This window comes from Zychaea mexicana (assembly GCF_025766255.1).
Source record: "Zychaea mexicana strain RSA 1403 chromosome Unknown BDB00scaffold_8, whole genome shotgun sequence".
Classification (NCBI taxonomy): Eukaryota; Fungi; Mucoromycota; class Mucoromycetes; order Mucorales; family Lichtheimiaceae; genus Zychaea; species Zychaea mexicana.
The window spans coordinates 692,402-717,840 of NW_026516671.1; the positions used below are offsets into that span (position 1 = coordinate 692,402).

The 25,439-nt window shown below is 42.3% G+C and overlaps 8 protein-coding genes across 8 annotated transcripts; 6 read left to right on the plus strand and 2 right to left on the minus strand.

Moving 5' to 3' along the window:
* The first annotated feature begins 1,130 nt into the window (after window positions 1-1,130).
* Window positions 1,131-3,381, plus strand: BDB00DRAFT_803898 (fork head domain-containing protein). The gene is made up of 3 exons (XM_053122067.1): window positions 1,131-1,575; window positions 1,701-2,073; window positions 2,198-3,381. Exons 1-3 carry the CDS (start codon window positions 1,169-1,171, stop codon window positions 3,197-3,199), a joined length of 1,782 nt encoding a protein of 593 aa, XP_052984021.1. The 5' UTR covers window positions 1,131-1,168; the 3' UTR covers window positions 3,200-3,381.
* A 2,625-nt stretch (window positions 3,382-6,006) lies between these two features.
* Window positions 6,007-7,863, plus strand: BDB00DRAFT_756381 (uncharacterized protein; the record flags this gene model as incomplete). The annotated part of the gene is made up of 9 exons (XM_053118901.1): window positions 6,007-6,217; window positions 6,304-6,383; window positions 6,451-6,507; window positions 6,580-6,676; window positions 6,749-6,963; window positions 7,052-7,175; window positions 7,263-7,373; window positions 7,441-7,586; window positions 7,663-7,863. 9 exons carry the CDS (start codon window positions 6,007-6,009, stop codon window positions 7,861-7,863), a joined length of 1,242 nt encoding a protein of 413 aa, XP_052984022.1.
* Window positions 7,864-8,973: 1,110 nt separating this feature from the next.
* On the minus strand, window positions 8,974-10,985 carry BDB00DRAFT_784670 (uncharacterized protein; the record flags this gene model as incomplete). Its single annotated transcript, XM_053120480.1, has 2 exons — window positions 8,974-10,804; window positions 10,930-10,985. The coding sequence occupies 2 exons, from the start codon at window positions 10,983-10,985 to the stop codon at window positions 8,974-8,976; spliced, it is 1,887 nt and encodes a 628-aa protein (XP_052984023.1).
* Window positions 10,986-11,045: 60 nt separating this feature from the next.
* Window positions 11,046-14,025, plus strand: BDB00DRAFT_803905 (uncharacterized protein). Its single transcript, XM_053122068.1, has 2 exons — window positions 11,046-11,586; window positions 11,708-14,025. Exons 1-2 carry the CDS (start codon window positions 11,293-11,295, stop codon window positions 13,532-13,534), a joined length of 2,121 nt encoding a protein of 706 aa, XP_052984024.1. The 5' UTR covers window positions 11,046-11,292; the 3' UTR covers window positions 13,535-14,025.
* A 5,105-nt stretch (window positions 14,026-19,130) lies between these two features.
* BDB00DRAFT_803935 (uncharacterized protein) lies at window positions 19,131-19,394 on the plus strand. Its single transcript, XM_053122069.1, has one exon. The coding sequence runs from the start codon at window positions 19,165-19,167 to the stop codon at window positions 19,351-19,353; it is 189 nt and encodes a 62-aa protein (XP_052984025.1). The 5' UTR covers window positions 19,131-19,164; the 3' UTR covers window positions 19,354-19,394.
* A 1,814-nt stretch (window positions 19,395-21,208) lies between these two features.
* Window positions 21,209-21,774, plus strand: BDB00DRAFT_803947 (uncharacterized protein). The gene is made up of 2 exons (XM_053122070.1): window positions 21,209-21,227; window positions 21,334-21,774. Exon 2 carries the CDS (start codon window positions 21,344-21,346, stop codon window positions 21,539-21,541), a length of 198 nt encoding a protein of 65 aa, XP_052984026.1. The 5' UTR covers window positions 21,209-21,227; window positions 21,334-21,343; the 3' UTR covers window positions 21,542-21,774.
* A 1,656-nt stretch (window positions 21,775-23,430) lies between these two features.
* BDB00DRAFT_803974 (ribosomal protein S5 domain 2-type protein) lies at window positions 23,431-24,525 on the plus strand. Its single transcript, XM_053122071.1, has 5 exons — window positions 23,431-23,581; window positions 23,643-23,878; window positions 23,997-24,140; window positions 24,203-24,298; window positions 24,385-24,525. Exons 1-5 carry the CDS (start codon window positions 23,476-23,478, stop codon window positions 24,496-24,498), a joined length of 696 nt encoding a protein of 231 aa, XP_052984027.1. The 5' UTR covers window positions 23,431-23,475; the 3' UTR covers window positions 24,499-24,525.
* A 1-nt stretch (window position 24,526) lies between these two features.
* BDB00DRAFT_803975 (uncharacterized protein) lies at window positions 24,527-25,298 on the minus strand. The gene has a single exon (XM_053122072.1). It carries the CDS (start codon window positions 24,841-24,843, stop codon window positions 24,547-24,549), a length of 297 nt encoding a protein of 98 aa, XP_052984028.1. The 5' UTR covers window positions 24,844-25,298; the 3' UTR covers window positions 24,527-24,546.
* Window positions 25,299-25,439: the final 141 nt, after the last annotated feature.

The following is a 25,439-nucleotide window of genomic DNA, read 5'->3' on the forward strand; positions in this document are numbered from 1 at the left end:
CCAACTTTGTATTCTTTGACACAAACAAAAGCAAGACCCGCGATTTCTTTTCAACCCATACCACCCATGAAATTTATTAGACTTCTGTCATTTCTAGGCTAACATGTTTATAATCCTATCATCACACTGTATCTGGCTACTTTGTATAGATTATTAATCATTATCGAGTACGATGAATGTATACTGGATCGTATAATTGCCATCGGACCCCTCGAGCCCGTACTGCAGAGGCTGCTTGCAGAGACTACGTTTGCCCTAAGTAGAGACCGTTTTAATTGTATATGCGATACATCGTCTACTGTGCTTTGAAGTTGGTTTGTTCTTTCCTGATGGAATGTGGCACGTGTTCCTTTTACAATTGCAGACGGCTCAGTAAGTACTTGATGCATTGATCGGTAGAACAAACCTTCGTGATGACAGAGTGCAGAGGGATCTGATCTTACTAATCATAGCATTGCTGATTATATCATCTCCAGCGTGTAGCTTCCCAGCTTGAACTTACATAAGCAAATGGGCCAACTTATACAGCTCATCCATAGCTTGTGTTGAACGATATGGAGGGGTGCGATATTAATGCAGCATGGATGCTGCCAAGTTGTTTAGGCTATAGATAAGTAAGTATATCATTACATTTTGCAATACAGCATTACAAAATTTAGAATTGAGTTTTGAATACACATTCCTTGCTTGTATTTCACTTCTCAAGGATTGAATGCAGTTAAAAATCCAGTACTGCTATCAAAAAATTCACTTGCTAATATACAAGTAGGCAATCTATCCCCAAACATTACATGCCCTTCATTGATTATTCGCAGCTTACACTTTGGGCTTTAAGAAATTGAGTACTACACACTTTTAGTACTATATTTGTCCATATGAGATTCTAATTAAGTGTATCAAGTCAATGTAAATGTGTGAGAGAGTTGTTTTGAGTTTATATAGTTGCCTGCCAATCTATGCAACGCATATCATAGAAACGCCCTACTTTCTTGAGCCGCATCTGGTGAATATTGTAAATAGCGTCGCGGTGGAAGCTTCAGATACTGTTTTGATTGGAAGAAAATTATCCCGTTTGTTTTCAGCCTAATCTCTTTTTCCTGTCGCGAAAACCTGCCAAGTTCCTTTCCTTCGTTCTTTTATTTTTCTTTTTTAAAAAAAAAGGTCGTCGATGGTCAGCAGTAGCAACGCCATGGCGCTTGACACACATTCAGGCGATTCATCCACAATTCAAAACACGGAGAAAACTTCCACAGTATCAAACAACGACAAGCAGCAACAACAACAGCCAGGTACTGCGTCTGTCGATTCTGGACCGGTACAAGCGTATGCCAAGCTTGAGGGAGAAGAATATTGTTACTACATTCGTACACTTCAGGTTACAATGGGACGACAAATGACCCGCCCCAACACTGTGGATATTCCTCTCGGTAATGCCAAATCGGTATCCAGACAACATGCACGCTTGTTCTATAACTTTGCGACACAGCGTTTTGAGATCATGGTTTTCGGAAAGAATGGCGCATTTATCAATGAACAATTTATTGAACGTGGTGTCACTGTACCGTTAGAAAATCGGTATGTATGAAACGATAACAAAGCTCTGTTTTTTGTTCGTGTAGTCATATGAACTTTTTTTTATCGTCAATGACATTAATTCTCGGGCCTTTTTTCCCGCTAACTCATCCTATCTTTTTAAAAAGTACCAAGATACAGATAGGAGAAACGACGTTTCTGTTCTTACTTCCGCGAGTGAGCCACCCAACATCTACGTCCACTTCGTCATCAAGAGGAGGAGGTCCAGGAGCAGGTCCAGGATCAGGAAACACTGATAATACAGGATATATTTCGACGCCCCAGTTGGAAAAGTCAAACTCGGCTTCACGCTTGAATGATGTAGAAGACGATCCTTCCGTATATGCTACAAACAAGGACGTAAAGCCGCCCTATTCATACGCGCATCTGATCGCTCAAGCTATCAACTCTACCGAAGACAAACGCATGGCACTACATGAGATATACAATTACATCACGACTCATTTTCCGTACTATCAAATGGCTCAGAATGGATGGCAGGTTCGTGTGCGTGATGAGTGTGGAGTGTAAGAGGAAGCAAAATGATGGGATCTACCTGCAACTTTTCCTCCCTGTGTGTTGGTTGCCAAGGTAACAGAATCTCACGAAGCATCCACCTTGTTAGAACTCAATAAGGCACAATCTATCCTTGAACAAGGCATTTGTCAAAGTTCCCCGGGGAGATGCTGAACCTGGAAAGGGCGCATTTTGGACGATTGATCCTAAAGCAGATATGCAGCTCTTGACGGGCAATGTCAACAAACGTACAAACAAGCGCCCTTCTGGCTCAGCTAAAGGGTCGCCTGCAGATAATGGAAGCCCGGGGATCGAGTCGCCGCAACGGAAACGGTCAAAGAAGGATACTTCGGATAACGAAGAGGAGGACTCAACAAGCTCAAAAGTACAGCGACTACAATCACCATCTTCACCGTCATCAACCTCGTCTCAACCTACTGTTACTCCTGCTTCAACTTCTACCGAAAAGACACCCACCGCTACGCCTGCCACTACCACCGCCAATACTGTTACTGCTGTATCAAACAATACCGCTTCCACTCCATCATCATCGCCATCGCAACCCGCAATTACAAACACCACCGTTACCTCGATTGCTGGTGCTGCGTCTGTTGCCACCATTACTGCTGTCAAAAAATCATCATCACCCGCGCCATCATCTTCCACATCAAACAGCACCGCTCCACTAAACACAGCAGCATCGCCCGGCTCTCAGCAAAACATTCAAGCACAGATTCAGCTGCAACTGCAAGCTACTATTCGACAACATTTACTAGATCCTATGCGATACCCTCTCCCACCATCCATTGCACAACTCTTACCCCAAGCAATTGCACAGCTGCCTCCACACCTTGCCAACCAATTTTCAGCTACGCTTCAAACTGCCTTAAGAGCGCATAACAACTCAAACTCCAGCGGAACGAATTCATCTACACCAGCATCAACATCTTCATCAACACCGCCTACATTGGCGGCAGCAGCAGTAGCAGCCTCAGCGACTGAAAGTATGGGAACATTTCCTGCTGCAGCAACTACACCCGATGCGTCACCGCCTGCACCATCATTACAACAGCCGCAGCAGCCCACACCCTCACCATCCAAAGAATCTTAACTATCTTGTTTATTCAATAACTCACCTGTAATAAAAGCTAGCTTGCTGTGGTATGGTGATGAGTATATTAGCTCCCATTTCTTCCTACCAATAGTTTGTTGTAATAAATTAAAAGATACCGCTTCTACTCAACTGCATTATATATTTATGAAAATAAACATTTACTACTACATATATTCTTGCGCATTTAGATTACAATAACAATATTATGACAAAGTTTCCACGATGATAATGGCAGTACAGTGGTCCCCCGTTAATTTCAAAGTTCAGAATCCCTATTTTTTGTGTGAAATTAAAGGGGTATGAAAATACATATACCGTTTAATTCTGATAAGAGTCATCAGGACTGGCGTGCATGCGTTTCCGTAGAAACCCTTCGCTGCTAGTTTTTTATTTCTACACTGCGGTAAACCACATTATATCACAGATTATTCAAAGTCGCTGCAAATCAAATATTTGAAGTATTTCATAATCTCCTGATAACTTTTTCCTTAGGCGGTAGCAAGCTATAGGAAGGCATGGTAGCTATATACAAACGTCATAGACATCATACAGCATTAGTGCCGTAAGTCATGATCACAAACCCAAGTGGACGGTTTCAAGCAGGGCTGAGAAGAACACTTTGACGATATGATTGCCTACCTAAACGATGCTTCCTGATGAAAACGTTGGAACAATCTTGGTCTTTGTATTCAACCTGATGCTTTTTAAGCATTTTCGATAAAGCGCGCATAATAAATAGACGCTCAAGGCATCCCTTTTTCCCTCTTTCCTGGGTCCAAAATAACCAAAGGAACCAATGTTGTCTACACCAGACAGGGAGAAACATGGATCCGTTGGCGAAAATGTCATATAGACCCGTTCACGTGAGTTCTCCGTATAGCGCGTCGCCTCTTTCGGCAATGATTTAATCTCATTTGAGTATATGCGTAAGTACCATATCCATATCACACACTACTCATTAGTTTCTGTTGCTGCGGGATGAAATATTCCAGAGAGCAGTAGACTTTCCTTCATGTTAAAAGTCGCGCTCAGACCGTCATTGAAGTTCGGTTCCGTGGGTTCTTGGTCGGGCTCAAGCGTAACACTTTGAGAGTTTGTGGATACATTGTTCTCCCCGCCATATTGACCAAGAAGTGAGGAAAACGGTAAGTAGCTGGAAGTCCTTCCTCATCGTCATATCGTCATAATGGCTATATACACTTATAAGCTTACATTATATTTACTGTAGAACAGTTCTGTTACAGTATGTTTGCAATTTGTCAGTACATATCTGCTGCAGGAATGAATGCTGGGCTCAAAAGGCCGAGACAATGCATCCATACTAGCGCTAAAGGCCGGTATATGTCGATAGATTCAAACATGTCTCTACGCAAGCATGCGATGGGTTCTATGCGATGCGTTTCGAAACGCGTGAACGCAATTTCTTTATTATAGATGTTGCAGGTTGCGATCTATAAGAAAGAGCGAGAAATCAAAAGGATATATATCGTTATCTAGACAGCACAGTTTAAACCAGGAATCGCGTAGAAGCAATTAAACCGAGAGAGCCTTTTGCCAAGCTTGTTGACTTTAAAAAGTTTGATATAGAAGTTTGTACGCTGTTCTTTGCAACAAAGACGTGGGTTGGACCAAGGATGACTAGATTAACAATAATCATATGGAGCATACTTTGTCGACCAAAAATTTCGCCCAATTAATTGGCATAAAATGAACCTTACTGTGCAGTAGAATAAATAAGTGCCAGGAAGAATCAAGTATACAGATTAACCGCAGCCTTTAAGATCGTAATTTACTTGGGTTCTAAGCTACGAAACGTTTGTTTCAACAAGCTGTTGCTATCTTTGAGATTAAACTCTTGTGGTCGATATGAAAGAGCAACAGGTTTGTTGACGACAATAAATCCCGAGAGTGTTGCTAAATGAGATGTATTGCTGCATGTTTCCAGTTCAGTTTCTTTTCTAGCAAACCGTATGGATATTAGCTAAACGAGTTACCGCTGAAGTTACTTGGCATTGTTGTAAGGATACAGGAGTCAATAGCAAGGAGGTGTTTAGTTTAAAATGCTGAATCCTGTCAACTGAATAACAAATTTATGTCGCCATATTTAACACTTCAATTATTAACTTAACAGTTAATATATATGTATGGCTGTAGGGCATTCTGTGAATGTTGTAGTGTACGTCGTGGACTAATTTTAAGAGTGAAGCTATTATCATGTTGACATACAATAGCTTGGATATCTGCTTGCTTCCGCACTGGTTTCTCCTCCTCGCCAGTATACGATTTACATTCCATAAACACTGCAGCAATAGTAAGCTGACTAACGCAGTATCTTCGTTAAAAAACATCGTAAAATAATCTAAGACGCTCCTACCTACTAATCCACCGAGTATTCGCCTACGAATTACTCATGCTATTTGTTCGGTGCCCAAGTACCGCTGTAATAAGATATGCATATGCATACACGTCTCTATTCTATATCACATTTTAATAACTTTACATTGAAAACAAATATACCCTCCCGAATGATTATATCCTCCCAATAATAAACCGTCTCTTGAATTTATCTTTAGTTATGCGACAACTTTTGTTTTTGTACATTAGCATAGAAGAGAAAGCTGGAGAGCTACACATCAAGCCAACCCATGTTTTTCTATACATACTAGGTCGTTAAGGATTTATGCTTTCGATTAATGATAAGGCTGTCAAGCAACTATTTAAGCTCAGATTTGTATTAACACACACACACACACGTTCCCACTTCGTCTTTTTTTTTAGCCATTACAGAACCATCATAGCACAAAATGGAGCCCCAGGCGAAAAAACAACGTCTCGACACAACAGCGAGTAATGACACCTCTAATACTTCCTTGTCAAAAGTCGAGGGCTCTGGCGATCTCTATTTGGACACAATCAATCGCCACATGCTCGACTTCGACTTTGAAAAAGTATGCTCAGTATCGTTGTCCCATTTGAACGTGTACGCGTGCCTTGTATGTGGCAAATACTACCAAGGTAAATCTAAAAAAGTGACTAGAAGATCATCCTGGAAGAGTTTGTTTACGATCCGATAACTCATGGTGCCTGTGCACAACTTTAAGGTCGTGGAAGATCATCCCACGCGTACTTTCATAGCATTCACAAGGATCACCACGTCTTCATTAACCTACACACTCTCAAGGTTTGTTGTTCGATATAAATATGTGATAATAAAAATGTATAATAACATCAATGAATCATCGTTATAGGTTTATATTCTTCCCGATGGTTATGAAGTCCAGGATCCTTCTTTAGATGATATCAAAGTAATATACTTTTATTTAGGGATAGAAAGCGAAACGACAAGTGAAGTATACTAAATTTTGCATCAACCACAGTACGTCCTCAATCCAATTTTAACGAAAGAACAAGTAAAGCGTTTGGACACGAACTTAAAAGCTTCCTATGATTTGAACAATAAAAAATATCTGCCAGGTAAGAATAATTTCACGAGTGCGTACTGAAATGATTCTATATCAACACTAAACATTAATAAACCCGTTCTAGGATTTGTCGGGTTGAATAATGTCAAAGCGAACGATTACGTGAACGTTGTGGTTCAAACGCTGATACATATACCACCATTGCGTGATTATTTCATTCTCCAAGATTTTGAAAGTCAAGGTAAATCACAGCTTGTCACCCGTTTTGGTGCTCTCGTACGAAAAATGTGGAATCCAAAGGCATTCAAAGGTCAAGTCAGTCCACATGAATTGTTGCAGGTAAACAAAGGCGGCATCCCAGCAATGACAGTCATCTACTATTTTAAAAAAGTGTGAGTTAATAACCAATTGGATATTTTGGTTTTAGGAAATCTCGAGCGCAAGTCAAAAACGTTTTCGGTTGACAGAACAGAGCAATGCTATCGATTTTCTGTCATGGTTCCTGAATACATTGCATAAAGATCTTGGTGGTACAAAGAAGCAAAACAGCAGTGAGTACTAGATAACGCATCTACAAAGTTCTCCTCCTCTTTGTGATTGCATCAAATGATTGACAATTACATCCAAACATACTCTAGGTGTGATTTACCGCATATTCCAGGGAGAGGTACAAGTTGAGTCACAAGATGTAGGACCAGGCGAACCACCATTAGAAGAAAGAGGCATTGCAGTTTTCGATGGGGATCGAGGTAAGTGTAGTAAAAGAAGAACACCTTTAGTTCGAAATTTAATCATGATACAACTGTCGCATTCCAGAAATCAAGTCGAGCAAAGTACCCTTTTTGTTTCTGGCATTGGATTTACCACCTGCACCTTTGTACCAAGACGAGGCTGAAAAGGACATCATTCCTCAGGTGCCACTGACTACAATCCTTGCAAAGTACGATGGACGACATATCCAGGTATAAAAATTAGTAAAAAAGTGATAATACTCTTGATTATCCGTCCATCTAACCGCTGAAGCTTGATCTTTAACAGGAAACTGCGAATCAAAAGAAACGTTACCACATCACTCGTCTTCCACAATATCTGATTCTCCACATCAAGCGTTTCAACAAGAACAATTGGACCCTTGAAAAGAATCCTACCATTGTAAACTTCCCTATTCAAAACGTCGATATGAGCAGTTGTGAGTTACATGTGTACATGTCATTGCTTTTCCTTTGTTCTCTGTGCTAACCCTTTTCCTGTTGAAATTCTCACCTAAAACAGTTACAAGCGATCCTAATGTGGAAACCTTGGGAGCACACTATGATCTTTTGGCAAACATTTGCCATGAAGGCAAACCTGGTGCGGGAGAGGGAATTTACAAAGTACATGTCCGGCATCGTGGAACTGGACAGTGGTATCAGATTCAGGACTTGATTGTAGAAGAGATTATCCCGCAAATGATTTTCCTTTCTGAAAGCTATATCCAGGTAAGAGATAATATCTATTTCTTTTGATGCTCTTGAAGAAAACGATCACAATGTAGATACTAATTACGCAAACTTGTGATTTTTTTAAGATTTGGGAACGTAAGCACCCTGCTAACGAGGAAAAAGAACAACAAAAATAAAAAAACAGCAAGTAATCATGAGGAAGTTATTTTGGGATAAATGATTTGATTACTACTGGGAATCCAAGTGAGTTTCGTATATGAATTATGGAATATACCCTTTTTGCCCTTCTGATGTCAAGCTGCTGTTGACGAGGGATGTCTGGTTCAGCGGTCATTTTGACATGTCCATGATGACAATCCTCTCGCCTATTCGTCGGTTGGTCATCATTTCGAAATATGACGTAATGAGTCAATTACACAAGGATTTTGCACCGTAAGTCTATGAAAAGATATGTCGATACACTTCAATCTCTATATGTAGATGATTAAACCTTGATCCTTTTACTTCTGTGGCCTTTAAAATATTCATCTGAAAGTCAAATTGTCCGAACGCTAGAGTCACCCGCAATTTTGTTGGTTGCTTCTACACATTCTATATACGTATAACAAGGTTCCGCATTTTACACCGACCGAAATGAAAAAGATCCAAGTGCGGGGAGAAATGCAAAAGGTAACACCATCCCAATTGGTAGCGACAAAGGGGCCTCCGCTTTTGGCGAAGAGCTGCAAAGGATTACACAGAACACTGACGATCATGCCTCAAAGCGGAATAGCGGAGCACGTGCCCCCTGCTTTGGGACAAGGTGTGTTTTGCATGCGAATAGTGTTTATTAGTGCAGTGGGTGAGCGTTGGTAGGTAGTGTGAGTCGGTAAAACAAAAGCTATAACAAGAGTATGAAATGGTGGTATTATGAAGCGGCGGCTGAAAACATATGCAGATCTGCATCGTTGCTGTTTGCAGCCGCGGTTGAAATGTCAATAATCTGGCCGGCATCCGGATAAATGTAATCGCTACGAATTGCGCTAAATGTGGCCTTGATCCCTAGAATGAAGCTGGTGTTTTTGTACATGTGGTAGATGTTTGAGCGGCGGATGATGGTGTACAGTTGGTGGAGGAGCTGGTATCCTTTTTGTCTGACTTCAGGAATTTCTGATCCAAGGAGGTAGCGGTGGACGTGTGATGCCACGAGCAATGTTTTGAGCGAAGGGTAGCAGTAACAATCAAAAAAGTCCGGGTCGTCCGCCCAGCGGTCCATGACATCGACCATCAGTTTGCCGTGTTCCATACAGCGAATGAACGGCAGCTGCACAACGTCCCCGGCCTTTGGTAAGAAGATTTGGTATAAGAGGAGCCATGTGCCGTGCCACTCGACTAAGAAATGGTAACGCAAGCGGCGCATCCAGACTTCGACCAGCGAGCGATGACAGATGGGATGGGTGCGGCTGTGCTGGTCGGGCTGGCCACAGAAGCATTCGTAGCCTTCGCACGACTCAATGGCGATCTTGCTGAGCTCCTCTTCGCTTGTAATCCATGAGGGCAGTTCGCGGTACAACTCCCACATTTCGTCCTCGAGGGCCTTGACTTGTGCACCGTCCACACTCGGAGCTTCAACCTCGTAACACGTCTTCCAAATCTGCCGGATATTCTCAGCCAAGCGACAGCGATAGTAAATGTACTCCTCCTTGAGCTTGTCGACAACCTGGAGCGACTGGTCGGACGGACGTTGCTTGTGGACGTGCATGTATGGAGCGCACAGCACGTGGTCTTGCATCTGCATGTTGTGGAAAGCACAATCCGCGGTGTGGATAGCCCAGAACAGATGTCGCAATAAATTTTGCTGCCATACAGACATGTTACCATAGTGGGCATGGAGCATGTCGATCATGATCGACATGTATTGTCGTGACATGCCGCTCTGCTGTAAATATCCGTTTTCTGCCTCGTAAAGCATCATGTTGAACGTGGCATGCAGCGTCATGATGTCGATGCCGTTGGCCACGCGAGCGTCGCGCAGTTGTTTGGTGTGGAAATAGAATGCATTCGACAGCACTTGATGGTTGTCGACCTTCATGGCGTGCAAATTGACACAGTGCGAGAGCATGAGCGTCATTACCGAGCTGAGAAGTAGATCGTACTCGCCGTTCCTCTCGAAATGCGGCGAGATGAAATCTGGGAGAGCCGAAAAGGAGTAGCAGTCGTTGTACAGCGCAATCATCATTTCAACTTCTTCGACAGAGACCATGGCGCGCGCAATGTCAATTGAAAAATGGTCGGTATCTTCGAGCATGCGCGGGAAGGGTGGGATCGTTTCACTGGGAAGTGTGCCCATCAGATTGATAATGAAGCCGTTGCGGCCGAATGCATTCTTGAACACCTTGTCTTGGACCCGCCATTCCGGCTGGCCAGGTACGGACACGTTGACGAGCCAGCTCGCCGTATAGCGTCGCATGTAATTGTACATATCGGCCTCAAGACGGATGTTACGTGCCAAGTGACGCTTGGTGCTTGCCATCACCACCTGCGACTCCCAGTCTTTGACAGCGTTCTGTTCCACATAGTTTTTCAGGAGGTTGAATTTACCTCGAGTTTCGTATAGCAGCCGTTCCAGGATAGCTGCTTGTTCCTCTGGAGATAAGTTGCTGTACGGGAACTCTTTGGCATACAAGCACTTGCGGTTGTTTTCCAAACAGTTGCGGCACGGGTTGCCTTTGTCACATTGCTTTCGCGATGAGCGACAGCTATTTTGTTTTTTGTTTTTTTGAATCGTAATATTAATACCAGCGGCAGCGGACTTGACAAGATTCTTCTTTGGTCATTCAAAAGAAGCCTCTCCCTCTCCCGTAAAACAAAACAAGAGTTTTACTTGATGCAGGTCTCGACTTGACGACGACGTTTGCTCGGTGGTGGTTTACTGGCCATTAATAAAAACGAATAAAGAAAAGCAGCAGAAGAAAGTGTGAAAGAGAGAAAAGAAAGGGATCTTTTTTGCTCGGGGCAACTGTTCCAGTATAAGGTTGTGTGCGTGGTTTGTACTACCTTAATAGAAACCTGCAGCAGAGCAATTTTCCATAGTATTCCGCTCCATCACCCCCCCTATTATTACACCCTATTACAGAGTAGAAAAAACCTGCTCTACAGTATTCAACTCTCTTATGCCACCGAAGCGAGCCTGGCGAGAGACAGACGAGGAGACCGCTGCCGTCCGATCCAGTCGTGAATCCAAGAAATGCAACGAGTAGTGGTTAATTGCTCCTTCTTTCACCTTTTCTTGCATAGGAATCCCACTGATTTTGAGTTGATGTTTTTTTTTTTTTGCAGATGCCGTCGTCGCCATGTAAAGTGTGACGAACAGCGGCCCAAGTGTAGTAACTGCGTAAAGTCAAACGCCGAATGCAGTTATTCTCACAGCGGAATGCGATATGATCACATTTCCGCTGGACAACGACGAGATGATATGTACACGGAAATCGATGATATCTCCAAACGTGTAGAAAGTTTACTTTCGACTGTTCAGAATCAGGTACGTCCCCACGCTATGTATCCCGGGTAATACACATTAGCACAATCGCTACTTATAAGTATTGTAGATGGATCTGTGTTTCTAATTAAAATGATGTGTGGCGCGATACACACACAAACAGAAACTAAAAGCGTTTTCTTCTCAGCCAACACATGACGACGTTGCACGGCTGGCGATTGATTATGGCTGGCAAGTGTTCTTGACATCTGACGGTCAAAAACGTATCTTGACCAATATTGAGACCACGGCGCAACTTGCTGCACTCGTTCCACGAGCACTCAACGATGTCTATGGTGACAATAACAATAACAGCAGCAGTAGCCACGCAACAATTACAAGCACTTCTTCTCCAGCTTCATCACACGACTCACTTGATTCTCAGGTGGTACGCTTGCCAGTTCGAATGTCGCTGAATCAATACTTGCAACCGTACGATAATACGGGAGCCACTCCTACGACCGATTGCCCATCCATGTTCGCGTTTGTCATGTCACCTTCCTTAATTAGGCGTATGTCCGGCTATCCAGACCTGTCAGTGTCAGTTACCGGGGACCTGTACTGCTGCCCACATAATACGCAAGGGTATTTCCCACCACTGCCGCCATCCGGATCTCTATCGACAGCCGTGCCTACACATGTGTTGGCACAACGGACACGGTTCAGCGACTGCAGTCTATCAAACGTGTTTTGGAATCTTATCAAGACCGCACAATTAATTGATCACGGCAACTTTAGTCAGGCGTACGTCAATACTGGCATCACCATTACGAAAGCATTCAATCTACGGCTCCACCGTTCGTCCACAACCACACACCATGAACAGCAAGGTCGAATGATTGATGCCGAAGTCGTTAAGCGGATATTCTGGGCCGTATGGTTGCTCGATACTCAGATGCCCTTGTTGCACGAACGACAGTCATCCATTCAACTGCAGGATATACAGATAGACCCACCGGTAGTATGTCAAGGCATGGCGGATGATGCCGACATAGCCTATACAGACTGTCTAAGATGGCTTATCGAAGCACGAAGACTACGGATCAAGATCGAGCACAACCTGACGAGTATGAACCACGAAAAAGACGAACACAAAGTGCTGAACATTGTGACACAGCAAATACGGCAGCTCCGGCGATTCTATGAGCACCTGGATACCAAATACAAGCTTGAAACGATGATGATGATGGTGACAATCCACACGGAACAATGGCAACGACGGACCATGTTTATGGTATTACTTGAACATGCTATGAATTGGCTTGTACTATTTGATCGGTTCTTGCCTGCTTTGCCTGACCCAACCATGACAGCTGGAACCAAGTTCCCTGACAATTTGACGGTCAGTATGTGTCGTCAAGCAGCAGATGTAATGACTGTGGTATTTGAGAAATGGATTTGGGATGGATACGACTGTCAGTTTCGACTTTATCTAAACCATTTCTGTAACACGATATCCATGCACAAGGTAATCCTTTTTCTTTATTTTCGTACGAAACGGATGTTTGAGCTCATTATTCAAAGTATGTATTCAAAGTATGTGTGTCGATGTCCCGGTGTCAGCACCGTGCACAAGTGGAAAGCCTACGCATCACTCCAGTTTCTGCGTGATCTGACGCGAAAAACACCCGAAATTGTCCAGTCGTTTCTTGGACAGCGAATACTTGAAGATGTCACGTTTGCTTTGCAGGACTTGAGCGAGGTCACTGAAAACGGCTGGAATCCACTGGAACAAACGGATCTGCTGAGAGATATGACTCATTATTTTTCAGGATGGACGCCATCGTGCGATCCAATTGCGACCGATGAAAACACAAGTTTGTTGGGCAAAGAATCGTCTACCATGTTTGCCATTATCGAGATGCGTAAATCTGCTGCCGCTTTCTCTACCATGATGCAGCAACAGCAACAACTCCCGGTACAACAACAGCAAGAGCAATTGATGTTGTAGACTTGTACATATCAGCGTCTTTGTGCGAGATACAAGGTGATTGTCGTCATTGTAAAAAGTTCAAAACCGTTTTGTCACAGCATTCGCCGTCGTCTTCGTAAGAGCCAGCGTCGTCGTCTTAGCCTACTCTTTACTGTAAACGCTTTGCGCAACCGTCTTTGGCGCAGCAGCGATCGATCGTTATGGAGTCGCAAATCGCTCATTCGCTGTATCAGCGAGTTGTTAACTACTGCGGTTTATTGTATACCGTTTTCAATAATTAATTTTTTCTTTAAAATTTCAATTCTATTTGAGCTATATTTACCATTGTCCATCGTAAACTGTAGTTTGGTATCAAATCAGAGCAGTTGTCATTTTGCCAGTTAAAAGAAGTAACAAAAGAGATCTTGGAGAAAGAAAGCCAGCATTACATTTCCGAACACGGTATGCGTGGCCTAAATTTCCGACACATAGGAAGCGGTTTCGTTATTCACGCTTCGCAACTGTACCTTTGTTGTTTTGTCAATTGCTCACCTACAACAATGGCCTCTGCATCTGATAGCCTTGGATACCTTGTCCGTGTCTTTCCCACCTACCCTACCGAAGTAGTTACAGAGATTTTTGACAACCAGCAACAACTTGACGAGTGGGTTAAAGAAACCCCAAACAGCATGCCAACTTCATCACCAACAACAAGTACATCTCCGTACCCAAGGCTTCAGATGCACGCCGAAACAATACCGGCCGTCCTCGGAAAGTTGAACGTAGTATCACTTTTCTCTGTGATCACTCAAGAGAAATATCGGTACCAGCTGTCCCTGCTCCCATCAAAAAACGTCGACTTGCAAAACCTTCCATTAAAGTAAACTGTCGTGCTCGATATTGTATTCAATACCTGGTCTCAGGCAAAATCAAAGTTGTATATCACTGGCAACATCAGCATCATGACCCTACCGAGATAACCAATGCTACTCGCTCACAAATCCCCCCTGAAACACGTAAATGGATTGAAAACTTGTCAATAACAAGTTGGAGTGGGATCAAATTCAGGAACATCTGCGTTTGACTAGTAAACAACTTCAAGATGTAAGTATCATGTATACATGTAAAGCAAAACTTTGATATCAACTCGTAGAGATGCTAACCGGTGGTATCAGCTCGAGGAAGGCGAAGGACCGTTCCCGGAAGCCTTGCGTGTGAAGCAGCATCATGTCATGAATATCATCGCCAACCAACAGTCAAGATTAGCAAGAAAAGATCCAATCGATAAAGAAAGTGTAGTCAAGTGGCTTCTCTATCTAAAAGATCAAGGTTATCAGACGTTGGAATATATCACGGAATCTACTTTTGTTGTTGCATGGATATCACCACGACAAGCTTTGGTAAGAAAAGACATATATCAAAATATAATGCAATGTTCGTATATTAAGATACGTATGTGCTCTATAGCTGCTCAAGAAATCAAATGAGATCTGTATTGATGCCACACACAAGACTTGCAAATCTATTATCAATGGTCGGGCTGATGCGTATCTGTGCTCTATCGTTGCTAAGCATACAGTTACTAGACAAGGTTACCCTCTTGCTTTTATGATCACAGATAAAGAAGATAGTGAAAATCTGCAAGTATGGTTCCGATGGCTCCGGGACAGAATCGAATACACACCAACAAGGATCATGATCGAATGCAGTCCATTTGAAACTAACAGCATCCGAGAAGTCTACGGTCATCAAGTTCATGTTCTTCTGTATCATTGGCACATCAAAAGAGCATGGTAAAAGCACATCACGTCCAAGGTACCTTTTAGTTAGCCACATTATCGTATATTCAATATAACCTTCTTTTTTTATATGTTGGGTTATAGATCAAAAGTACTCTGTCAACAGCCGATACGAAGAAAAGAAGAGATGAAGCTCGTTCTGCCCTTGGTGCTTTGATGAATTGCAAAACCGTCGTTGAATTTGTGCAGTCTTGGTTAAAAATTGGCGGGATACATATGAGCATTTTATGGCTGTGTGTTGGACCATTGGCATCCTAAGCATCATCTTTGGTGCAAGGCTTGGAGAGAGGTACGTTTTAAGCTCGTTTTGGCTTTATTTTGCGCTTCAACATAATGCACGGTTGTATATTCTTTAGAATGCGTCCTTCCATAGAAATAATCTGATCGAAGCTGGCATTCCAAACTTAAACGCAAATATCTTCCATACAGTTGCAATCATCGTGCTGATCGTGTAAACTATATGTTGACGCAGTTGTTGAAAATGATTACCGTGCTCAAGTCCTACGTATTTTGGCTGGTGTCGAAGAAACAACAGCGACTAGAGAAGCTTAACAAACGAAAAGAGAAGCCTGCAAAAAATCACCAGATGAAGCTGACCGGATGATAACTATCCATGATGATCACGTATGTACCACTTCTGTATGTGTGCGTTTACTTTTACAATTGCTGATCGTACTGTGGCAATAGGTTACCTATCAATCTTTTGCTAGTTCTGCATTGTATACTTTAAAGTTTGAAGAAACTGATAGCAATGGCGTTATTGGTTCTTGGTAGTTGTGAAGATTTTAGAAAGCGTAACCAGCCATGCAAGCATATATATCTTAGCGCATATAACACCACCATTCTAGTAATCATAAACCAAAGTTTCCCTCGCCAATCAACAACAGCATCATCGTCATTACCAGCATCATCTTTAGTCAACAACATTAACAGCATCTATGCAACTAGCACCATCCTCACAGCACCAGCAGCGGCAACATAGAAACGATCTGCTCGCTGAATATGAACGCTCGACAAATCAACTTGATAATCTATTTGCAAGAAACAAATCAAACATATCTACAACACGACTAGAGAACTGATTGTTTGTTCTACAGAAAAGGCTATACACAGTCGTAGAAAAAATCATCAATCCAAATGCATGTCCCTCTCGTCAACAATGAAGAATAAAATAAATATTTAGCAGAGATACTTATTACATATATTTTGTTTTCTAATACTCTTGGTTGGACTTGGTATATATTTGTTCGGATAAAGCTGTTGGACTTGCAATATGGGACATGGGATTTGTGAGATGATCAATGATAGCGCCGCTATCTAAATTATCAACAAAGGCAAAGCCATAAGTGTGCATGGATCATGTGCCATCATTAGCAATAGTAATACACATCAACCAAGAAGCACTAAATAGGGAAAGAAGCGTATTGAGAAACAAGAATTAGACAGGTATGATATACAGTTATCATATTGCTTAATACAAACATCCTACTCTATATTTCTTGTCGTCCCTCGTGTAGATAGCAGATCCAAGAATTCGTTAAAACAATGGAGCAACCATGGCAAACAGATTATTGACGTCCTCAACACAACATTCCCCGCTCTCAACCAGCTCTGTCAGTGTTCAAAACCAACAACAAGGTATAGAAAGATATTTTGAGCATTTGGAGAAACGAATATAATGAACACTTTGGTTGGTGACGTTTGTCGTATTCCCGGGACTCCAATAACGAACTCCCCCCATACAATCCTGCAATACACGTTGTTATTGTTCCATACTGTACATCAACTTTTAAAAAAGAACCGCACGCGTAATATTATCCTCTATCCTCTATAGTGTCCAAACATCGTCAAAAACTTTAGTCCACGAGAAAGCATACATATCTGATTACTGTAGACACAATCCTCTCAATCAGCATAATTAATTGTTTAAATTTAGAAGTAACAGCCTTCATCTTTAAATCACTGATATGTATAATTCTGCCAACACTCTCAGGGGCTTCTAAAGTCTCTTTTCATCACTTTCATTTTTCAGCATATCACGAGGCTTCTGATAATTGTTTGATTAGAGTGCAGCACGCTCCCCACCCGTAGTATTGCTAAGCGGGCAATCGTGGGCGGCATGTAATCCTAGCACGACTATCTTTCTTTCACATGCTCAAAAGGTGATATACACATGGGTTAATCATTTGCATAAAAGATATATCTTCTTGTTAATAGTCACCTGCGAATATTATCATTAATTTTTTTCAAGAATTTTCTTTAATAAATGGTGCCTTTTCAAAATCATAGTGCACTTGTGGTAAACCACACTACTTTGAGATTGATCCGGACAACTCATCCCACTCCGCCGTCTTTGTAACCATTAGAAAGCAGTAGAGAGAACACCACACACACGAATGAATCACAATATTACATAATTAGCGCCATATCAATGATCTCTCAAACATGGATCACAATCGAGAATAAGTCAGAACCAACCATTGTATACACATTGTCCTATTCTCGAGTTAGTCAGCACTTCCTTTGAATCTAGCTTATATGAGTTGAGCGAAGTGAACCTGTCAAAGAGCATTTTTTTTTTGTTGGATGAGCCGGGTAGGAGGCTGAAATTTTACTGGTTGGTCACACGTTCAATGTCAAAGAGCAGATACCAATTCCAGCACAGACAAAGGTGAAATTCGCCAAACAAGGAGCACACTGATCAAGACAAAGATGACTCTTTACAATCGGAAGGCAACGTTCATTGTCATGACCGCCAAACTCAACCTTACCATCCCTCTTCATCTTTGAAACATCCGAAACCCGGCATGCCCCCGATCCATTCATCAGTTCATCCAAACGGAAGTCTTGACAGCATATCCAAGAGTATATAAAGGGTTGTTAATTCATTCAAAAAAAATCATCTCATATTTGACTCTCACAGTATTTCATATTGTCTTTTATTCAATCTCTTTTCTCTTATTATCTATTCACAACCCACGTTCATCAAAGCACTCCTTCTCTCAAACAAGGTCTTCCTTTTCTCCTTCTTACAACTTTCTCTCCAATAACTCTCTTTCTATCTTATCACTATTGTTTTATATACATAAAGCCTTGCACCTTTTTAATCAATATTAAAAATGGTGTCTATCAGTGTTGTGGACGACAGCGACACTGATATGACTATGGCATCAACCGACTCATTTGATACCGACAATATGCTCGTCGATAATGACCCAACCACTGAAGCTTTTTCGGAAGCGAGCGACGGTGCGGCTATGATGGATGTGGACGACGAAAATATTGGTTTTGACAACGTTAATGACTACTATGACGACCTGGACAACGACACTAGCTCGGACATTACATCATTTGCCGAGAATGAGTACTCCTATGACGAGATAGCGTACATGGAGCAAGAAGGAGCAGCAGGTACTGTTAATATTGTCTTTCCGCTTGTCTTCTGTGTATGATTTTTATGAGCATGTATATAGTAGACTCACTATGGTTGTACCTTTATATTATTTCCTACATAGAACCGGAGCCAGACTTCATTCGCGACACGTTTTACGGCCGTGCAAATACATGGCGATTAGCCAGTCGCAAATGCAAGTTGAGGGTAGCATTAAATGAAAATCGTGAGCTGTACAGGGTTCGTACACCATTTATAAAGCCGACACCAAGATCATTCATAATTATCTGGACAGAAAAGCTAAAACAATCTTATATTACCGCTAGGCTTACCTTCGTTCGTTAGCTGAGTGGTACCAAGTACTTCGCAGAGACGCCTTGAACTTGATTAATCTGCATGCTCTGCTTGCATACGAAAGCAACGGTGAGATACCCATGCCAGAATTAGACAATCAAACGTATTGGGCTACGGCATTTCGGATGGTGATCACCAATCCAACGCAAGAGGCACCTATACCGGCTCGCGTGAGAATAATTTCTGTTGCTTGGGATGAATTGTGCATAATATGTACTGTATGTCGCGGAGCATGCAACACTGACAAGCTTTTTACATTATTGACTTCAATAGACTCCAAACCGCTACGCCGTTCTACGCGATATCTTCAATAATCATTATCAGCCACAACGCCGGAATGCGGAAACAGGAGAAGGTATTAGATATACCGATATGACGCTTTGAAACTGGGTAAATGTAAAACAATGATAGATGTTTGATACTGACTTTCTTAACAGCGTTATACGATCTTCCTGTTCTTCGTCAAGACTTATCAATGTCCTTGTTGGCTCGATTAGCACAGCTTTTTGCAGTGAAAGCTAAAACCAGTAAGTGTAGTGTACACGCAATTCTTACATGCTCTATGTATGATTGTTGAACTATAAAAATAGTTATTAACTGAGGAAATAAATTTGTAGATGCCATGAACCACCTATGCACCAACATTCCTGTCTTTCTCAAGCGTGTATGGGTCGCATATCTGAGTCATCTGCGCCATGAACATAACCTTACCTTTCGAATCAGCATCTCTAGCATGGGTAAACAAAAGAATGATTTTCTTTTCTACTTACATTGGTAATACTGGAGTGTTGTAAATGTCTCACCGCTATTTTTTATTTTGATCTGCTTATAGCAAAACAAATCTGTAATTTGATCACAACGCACAGAACTCATTTGACTCAGCGTTTAATTGAACGAATTCCAGCAGCAATCTTTACCGAGGTGCTTCAATATTTCAAGTAAGAAATTACACATAATTTCTTTTTAATTTGTTATGATGATTATATAGATACAACACATAGATAAACACACAGTTATAACTAAGACGGTGTACCTAATTTTAACTTTTTTAGCCAACACACTGCACGATTCGAACAAGCATATGCCGGCGTGAATATCGCACGCATAGTACAGCGACCGTCCATATCTGGCCCTGCAATGCTAGTGAATTCGCTATCCTTTTATATCTGGCTGTCACTTGAAGCCCAGCCTTTCCAATTCTGTCCCAAGTGGACTCCACTACCACTTGCCAGTCACCGCATTGGATTCATGCCGGTCGACCTTGAAACTATGTATTACATCGTACGCGAAGTGGACGAGCGAGATCCTGCACAAGTGCCGGATAATATTGTGGTAATGATATGCGTTTTTACTCTCTTTGTGTTTCCAGTTATTAAAAGATGTTATTTGTTTATTTACTGGCTTGTTTCCATCGATGCATAAATCTAGAGACCAAATAACGTTCCTGGTCGTGGACGTTGCTTGTCATATCGTGTTTTCAGACAGCAAGATCCTGAGCTGCTTGAAGGCTTCTGGGAGTCGCTATTTAATATCGGTCACGTAGAGCCGCGACGTTGCCGATACGCAGTCGAAGGTAGATTCCGTATACATTTTGAATAGTCACAAAGTGGTATCTTTTGATAGTTATATCTAAACTCATCTATCTCATATACATTTATAAATATGATGTGCCCAGGTCAAGGTGTTGTGCCCCCAGAAGACCGCGAGCTCAAACTCTTCAATAACACATTCGAAACGGATGGTGTCGCCATTGTGTTCCATTTTCGCAGGCCTGTGACAACGCGGCGTGGAGGTTGGTAGTACCCTCATAGCATGCAATATTAAAAGTATGTATTTAGTCATGACGACATCTCATAAATCTATTGTTAGAGTATATGCCTTCTAGCTCCAACCAAGTTAAACGTTTTCCTCGTGAAATTGACGTCACACAGTGGAGAAGAGGAATGTATCATCTCTCCAAAGAGCCAGATGGTCTTGATGCAGAGCGGCTTCACAATTTTCGAACAGTGTTCATAGACCCAGGTATATATCTAATCATTCTCAAAATATGTAACGGTATCTAAGTAGATATTCTGTATATTATTTTAGGCATCCGGTCTCTGGTCACTGCTGTAGACACTCTTGAGCCGCTCGAAACACCTGAAGCGAGAGCAGAGCACGTATATCAGCTAAATAACAGAACATACCAGTGAGTACTGCGTGCAGTATATTTACTTTTAGCAAGTATGAGCGTGTGTCCGCGCTTTTTACATCTGATGCCAACATGTTTGATTTTGTACATAACCCTTTTTCAGGTTCCAGTCCATGTTCAAGTGGGCGCTCCAAAAGGAAAACAAAAATCGAGCACGCTATGCTCATGTCGAGCGACAGGCTCATCCGGATCAAGATATCCCGGAGATACAGGAGGTGTATGATATGTTGAGAGGACATCCGGCTTCAGCGCCTACCTCGGAAGGTTTTCGAAACTACATCAGAATGTTGAGTGGCGTGCACAGACAGTAAGTTACTCAGCTATGTCGATATATACTGGAACACCGTGATCATCATTTTGGCATGAGTATTCACTCTAGTTTTTTTTTTTTTTGAAAAAAATAGCATCCATGAACAATTTAACAAACATTTCTTTCACCGGGAAACGTTACTCACTCTTTTTTCTGCGCGCAAAAGCGCATTGGAGAATCTTGCCAACAGATTGATAGGGTTGGATCACCGTGACGATGTAAGTATCTTTCTGTGTATGAGTACTTCTTTGATAAGTCGCAAAAGCTAATATGGTTGCTTCAAGGTACCTCTCCCTTTCTTCAATAAGGCCTCTAAACGTGAACGCAAAGCTCACCGCCGCCGGTTTCGCCGACCGCGCCGCGCACATGCAGGATTCAGAGTGCAAGACAATTGTATTGTAGCATATGGTGATGGAAGGTTTAAGCCCTCCTTCAAAGGATTTGAACCTATTCCTGTTGAGGTAAATAAGAAAAATTATCTGGCAGACGTGGTGGAACGTTAATTAGTGATGAATGAAGCGAGTGTACTTGCTGTGAATTGACGCCTATATTATAAATAACTTTGTAGACGTTCCGGGCGGTTCTAGCAAGACGTGTAATGGTCATGCTCATCGATGAGTATCGAACCAGTGTTGTGTGCAGTGCTTGCGATGCGAACACGCGTCAATTTCGAGACCGTCCAGGAAGTGTTCAAGTGTGCCGCGAGCACACAAAGCGGAGAATTCGTCGGATCCGCGAACGTGCTGAAGACGATGGACACAGGAACAATGCCCGACGGCAGCTCTGGTGTGTGGATGACGACGGCCACAACCTTTGGCCAACATCGACTTGCAACGACCGTCAAAACGCTGGTACGTAATATAGGCTTTGTTACTTTCTATCGTGTATACAAAAAGTTTGTGAAACAGTGAGAGAGCCTCAATAGCTAATATTATGGTTGTAATAATATACCAAAACTTATTTTCAGCTGATTCCCAATTATCCGTGTACCCATTGAAGTTCTGCGATCATTGTCCTGCAACTACTGTAAGTGGCTAGTATTTTGATTGTTTTATCACATCAGTCCCTTGATAATGCATCATACGACTTGCGCATAAGCTTACTCTATCTATACATATAGTTGTGGGACCGTGATAATAATGCTGCGCGAAACATTGGTCGTATCTTCATGCAATACGTTCAAACTGGTAATTTGAGATCGCGACCACCGTCGATGCGTCGTCCCGCTGGAGAAAATGTATTAGACGATGCCCACGACGACGAGTTTGAAGAGGAGGAGGAAGACGAAGAAGAGCAGGCCTTGGCGCCTGTCATGGAGTGAGTGGAGGGCCACTCCAACGAGATACAAATTGGGGGGAGGTAAGTATCATATTCCATACTCGTTTCTTTACTTTTGTAACAGCTGTCTAACTTTTGTTTCTTTTCATGCATACGCTTTAATACACTTCTTTCCTTCTTTCTGTTGCATTTATTCTCCGCTTCTTATTTCTAATTTTTCTTGGATGAATAAAAGACCCCCAAAGGAAGCTTACCAAGGTGATCACCAGCTTGATAAGGTTTTTTCAAGGATAAGGATTCATTATATATAAGGCATGTTCTCTCGTTCTCAATAAGCTCTTCAATTTAGTGATCTGCTCCTTTATTTTATATCGTGATGATCTCAAAGCAGCTGAATTACACCTACTTGCTATCATACACGTCCTCCCTTGCACACATGGGTTGATCTTGAAACCATGGTGCTAACCCAAAGTCCTATACATAACGCTTAGCTAGGTTACGCTCTCATGGTTGATACAATTCTTACTATCTTCCCCAGCTGAAGACTATTTTGAACGTGTGATTCACACACCTTCACTTTTAACGAGCCGCCGCGAAAAGCGCATAAATTTTTGTTTTTTTCTTCCTGAACCTCTCAAACAAAAAAAGTCAACAGACATGGTGAAACGACCCGATCGCCGCACGGAAAACACACAATTACGCGCATTTTCAGCATCACAAAACTTACTAAATCAAGCTGACGGTTCAGCAAAGTTCGATCTAGGTAATTTGTTCAACAGATCCCTTTTTGTCCCCATCAATGTGCCCTAACTTGTCATTTTAAGGCGAGACATCGGTCATGGTCTCTGTTGTTGGTCCGGCCGAAGTGCAATTACGCGACGAAAAGATGGACGAAGCCACAGTAGAAGTCGTTGTTCGATCTGCTGTAGGTGTGTCTACCACTACTGAGAAACTCCAAGAACAATTATTACGGACTGCAGTCGAGCCTGTCATTTTGGGTGGCATGATGCCGCGTACCCTTGTCCAGATCGTTGTTCAGATTATCAAGGACGATGGATCGGTATGTTTTATTTTCACTCTGCCTTTAAGAGTAAAATATAAGTTTGAAAGAATGGCTTCATTTTTGGTGGGTCTGTAGAATACTAAAATGTAATCACACGTTTTTTTTATATACATAGGTGCTGGCAGCAGCGGTGAACGGGATCACATTGGCACTATTGGATGCAGGCATCCCTATGAAGTTTATGACAGCTGCCATGACATGTATGATCGATCGTGTTTCCAAAGATATCGTCATGGACCCGACCAGTGAAGAATTAGAGGTAATGCGAAGAAGAAAGATCAGCCACAAAATGAATAGTTGTTGATTAAATTATTGCTATAGAACGCATCTTCGGTCCATATGTTTGCATTTGACAACCTCAACAAGACGCCTCATGTCTTGTTATCCGACTCATCCGGTCAGTTTAGTCAGGAACAAGTAAGTTGAAAAGAAGGGGACTTGACAGTTACGGTCTATACAGAAGCGTGAAGAAGCTTATCTGAGCCATCCCCCCCCCACCTTAGTATTTCGAATGTCATGACAGATGCTATGAAGCGGCAGATAAGGTCCAAGGCTTCTTGCGCGTGGCTGTGGAATCAAAAAAGCAGAAAGAATATCAGCAAACTGTAAATGAATAAAATTTTAATAACCATGTAAATATCCTATATCTTCTGCTCCTTATCAAATCATCCCCTTACTGTGCTTGGAAAGAAACGAAGAGCAACGTGGATGTTCCTGGTCTGTTTCGGAAGAGCCACTGTGTGCATGTGTTTGTTTTGTGTGTGCGGGTGGTTGGGTCCACGATATCCCTTTCGCTGGTCACAGAGATACTGTATACGGAAACCAGAAGACGACATAGCACCGTGGTACATAACGCCACACTTGGCAGAGTGCGTGATCAACAATACATTCTGTTCTCCTCTTTGAATACATGGTAACATGAACAACAGCACGATGGCTGGTACAAGCTGAACTGCAAACATCAAACGGGTACTGCACTTATGTTATACGCTAATTTGCAAGAGCGAGCCAGCATTACATACGGTTTCTTTTGGTCAGTGCACAGGTACGTGTTCAGCTCCAACTATCCGTTGATTCTCACAGCAACACGCCTGGGACGTATGATTTACTGCGCAACAGTGAACGGAGCACCCGCGGAATGTTCTTTCGTCTGTTGCATAATAACGTATTTCCTCAGGGCTGTAAGCAAAACGGCATGATTGGACTTTTCTTTGTCATGTCAGCCCGCGCGCGCTCACATAAGAGTGTAAAAGTAAGCAAAAGATTAGAGAATGAAAGAGTGAAGTAAAGAGACGTGCTTTCTTGTGTTGCCATAACTTCAGCGTCTTGACGCCGAATTATTTTTTTTCCTTTTTTTTTGCGACCACACCACACCACACACACACACAATATATCACTTCCTTTCGCCAAAAAAAAAGTCTTTCCTCCCCCCCCTACCTCTTTGTTCCTTTAGCTCACCACCAATCTCCCCATCACCCAATTCAATTCACTTTCAACCAATCGTGGCATCCTTTCATCCGCTTTGTTCACCCACGTCACCGACTACCTCTCAGCTCGC

Excerpts from the sequence above, each read along its gene's own strand:
- BDB00DRAFT_803898 (XM_053122067.1), top strand. The coding sequence starts at position 1,169 with ATGGTCAGCAGTAGCAACGCCATGGCGCTTGACACACATTCAGGCGAT. Across the intron at positions 1,576-1,700 it reads ACTGTACCGTTAGAAAATCG|TACCAAGATACAGATAGGAG; the intron begins GTATGTATGAAA and ends CTTTTTAAAAAG. Across the intron at positions 2,074-2,197 it reads TGGCTCAGAATGGATGGCAG|AACTCAATAAGGCACAATCT; the intron begins GTTCGTGTGCGT and ends CCACCTTGTTAG.
- BDB00DRAFT_803905 (XM_053122068.1), top strand. The coding sequence starts at position 11,293 with ATGCAACGAGTAGTGGTTAATTGCTCCTTCTTTCACCTTTTCTTGCAT. Across the intron at positions 11,587-11,707 it reads TTTCGACTGTTCAGAATCAG|AAACTAAAAGCGTTTTCTTC; the intron begins GTACGTCCCCAC and ends ACACACAAACAG.
- BDB00DRAFT_803974 (XM_053122071.1), top strand. The coding sequence starts at position 23,476 with ATGGTGAAACGACCCGATCGCCGCACGGAAAACACACAATTACGCGCA. Across the intron at positions 23,582-23,642 it reads TTCAGCAAAGTTCGATCTAG|GCGAGACATCGGTCATGGTC; the intron begins GTAATTTGTTCA and ends TGTCATTTTAAG. Across the intron at positions 24,141-24,202 it reads CGACCAGTGAAGAATTAGAG|AACGCATCTTCGGTCCATAT; the intron begins GTAATGCGAAGA and ends TTATTGCTATAG.
- BDB00DRAFT_803947 (XM_053122070.1), top strand. The coding sequence starts at position 21,344 with ATGTTCAAGTGGGCGCTCCAAAAGGAAAACAAAAATCGAGCACGCTAT.
- BDB00DRAFT_803975 (XM_053122072.1), bottom strand. The coding sequence starts at position 24,843 with ATGTTTGCAGTTCAGCTTGTACCAGCCATCGTGCTGTTGTTCATGTTA.
- BDB00DRAFT_803935 (XM_053122069.1), top strand. The coding sequence starts at position 19,165 with ATGGTGATCACCAATCCAACGCAAGAGGCACCTATACCGGCTCGCGTG.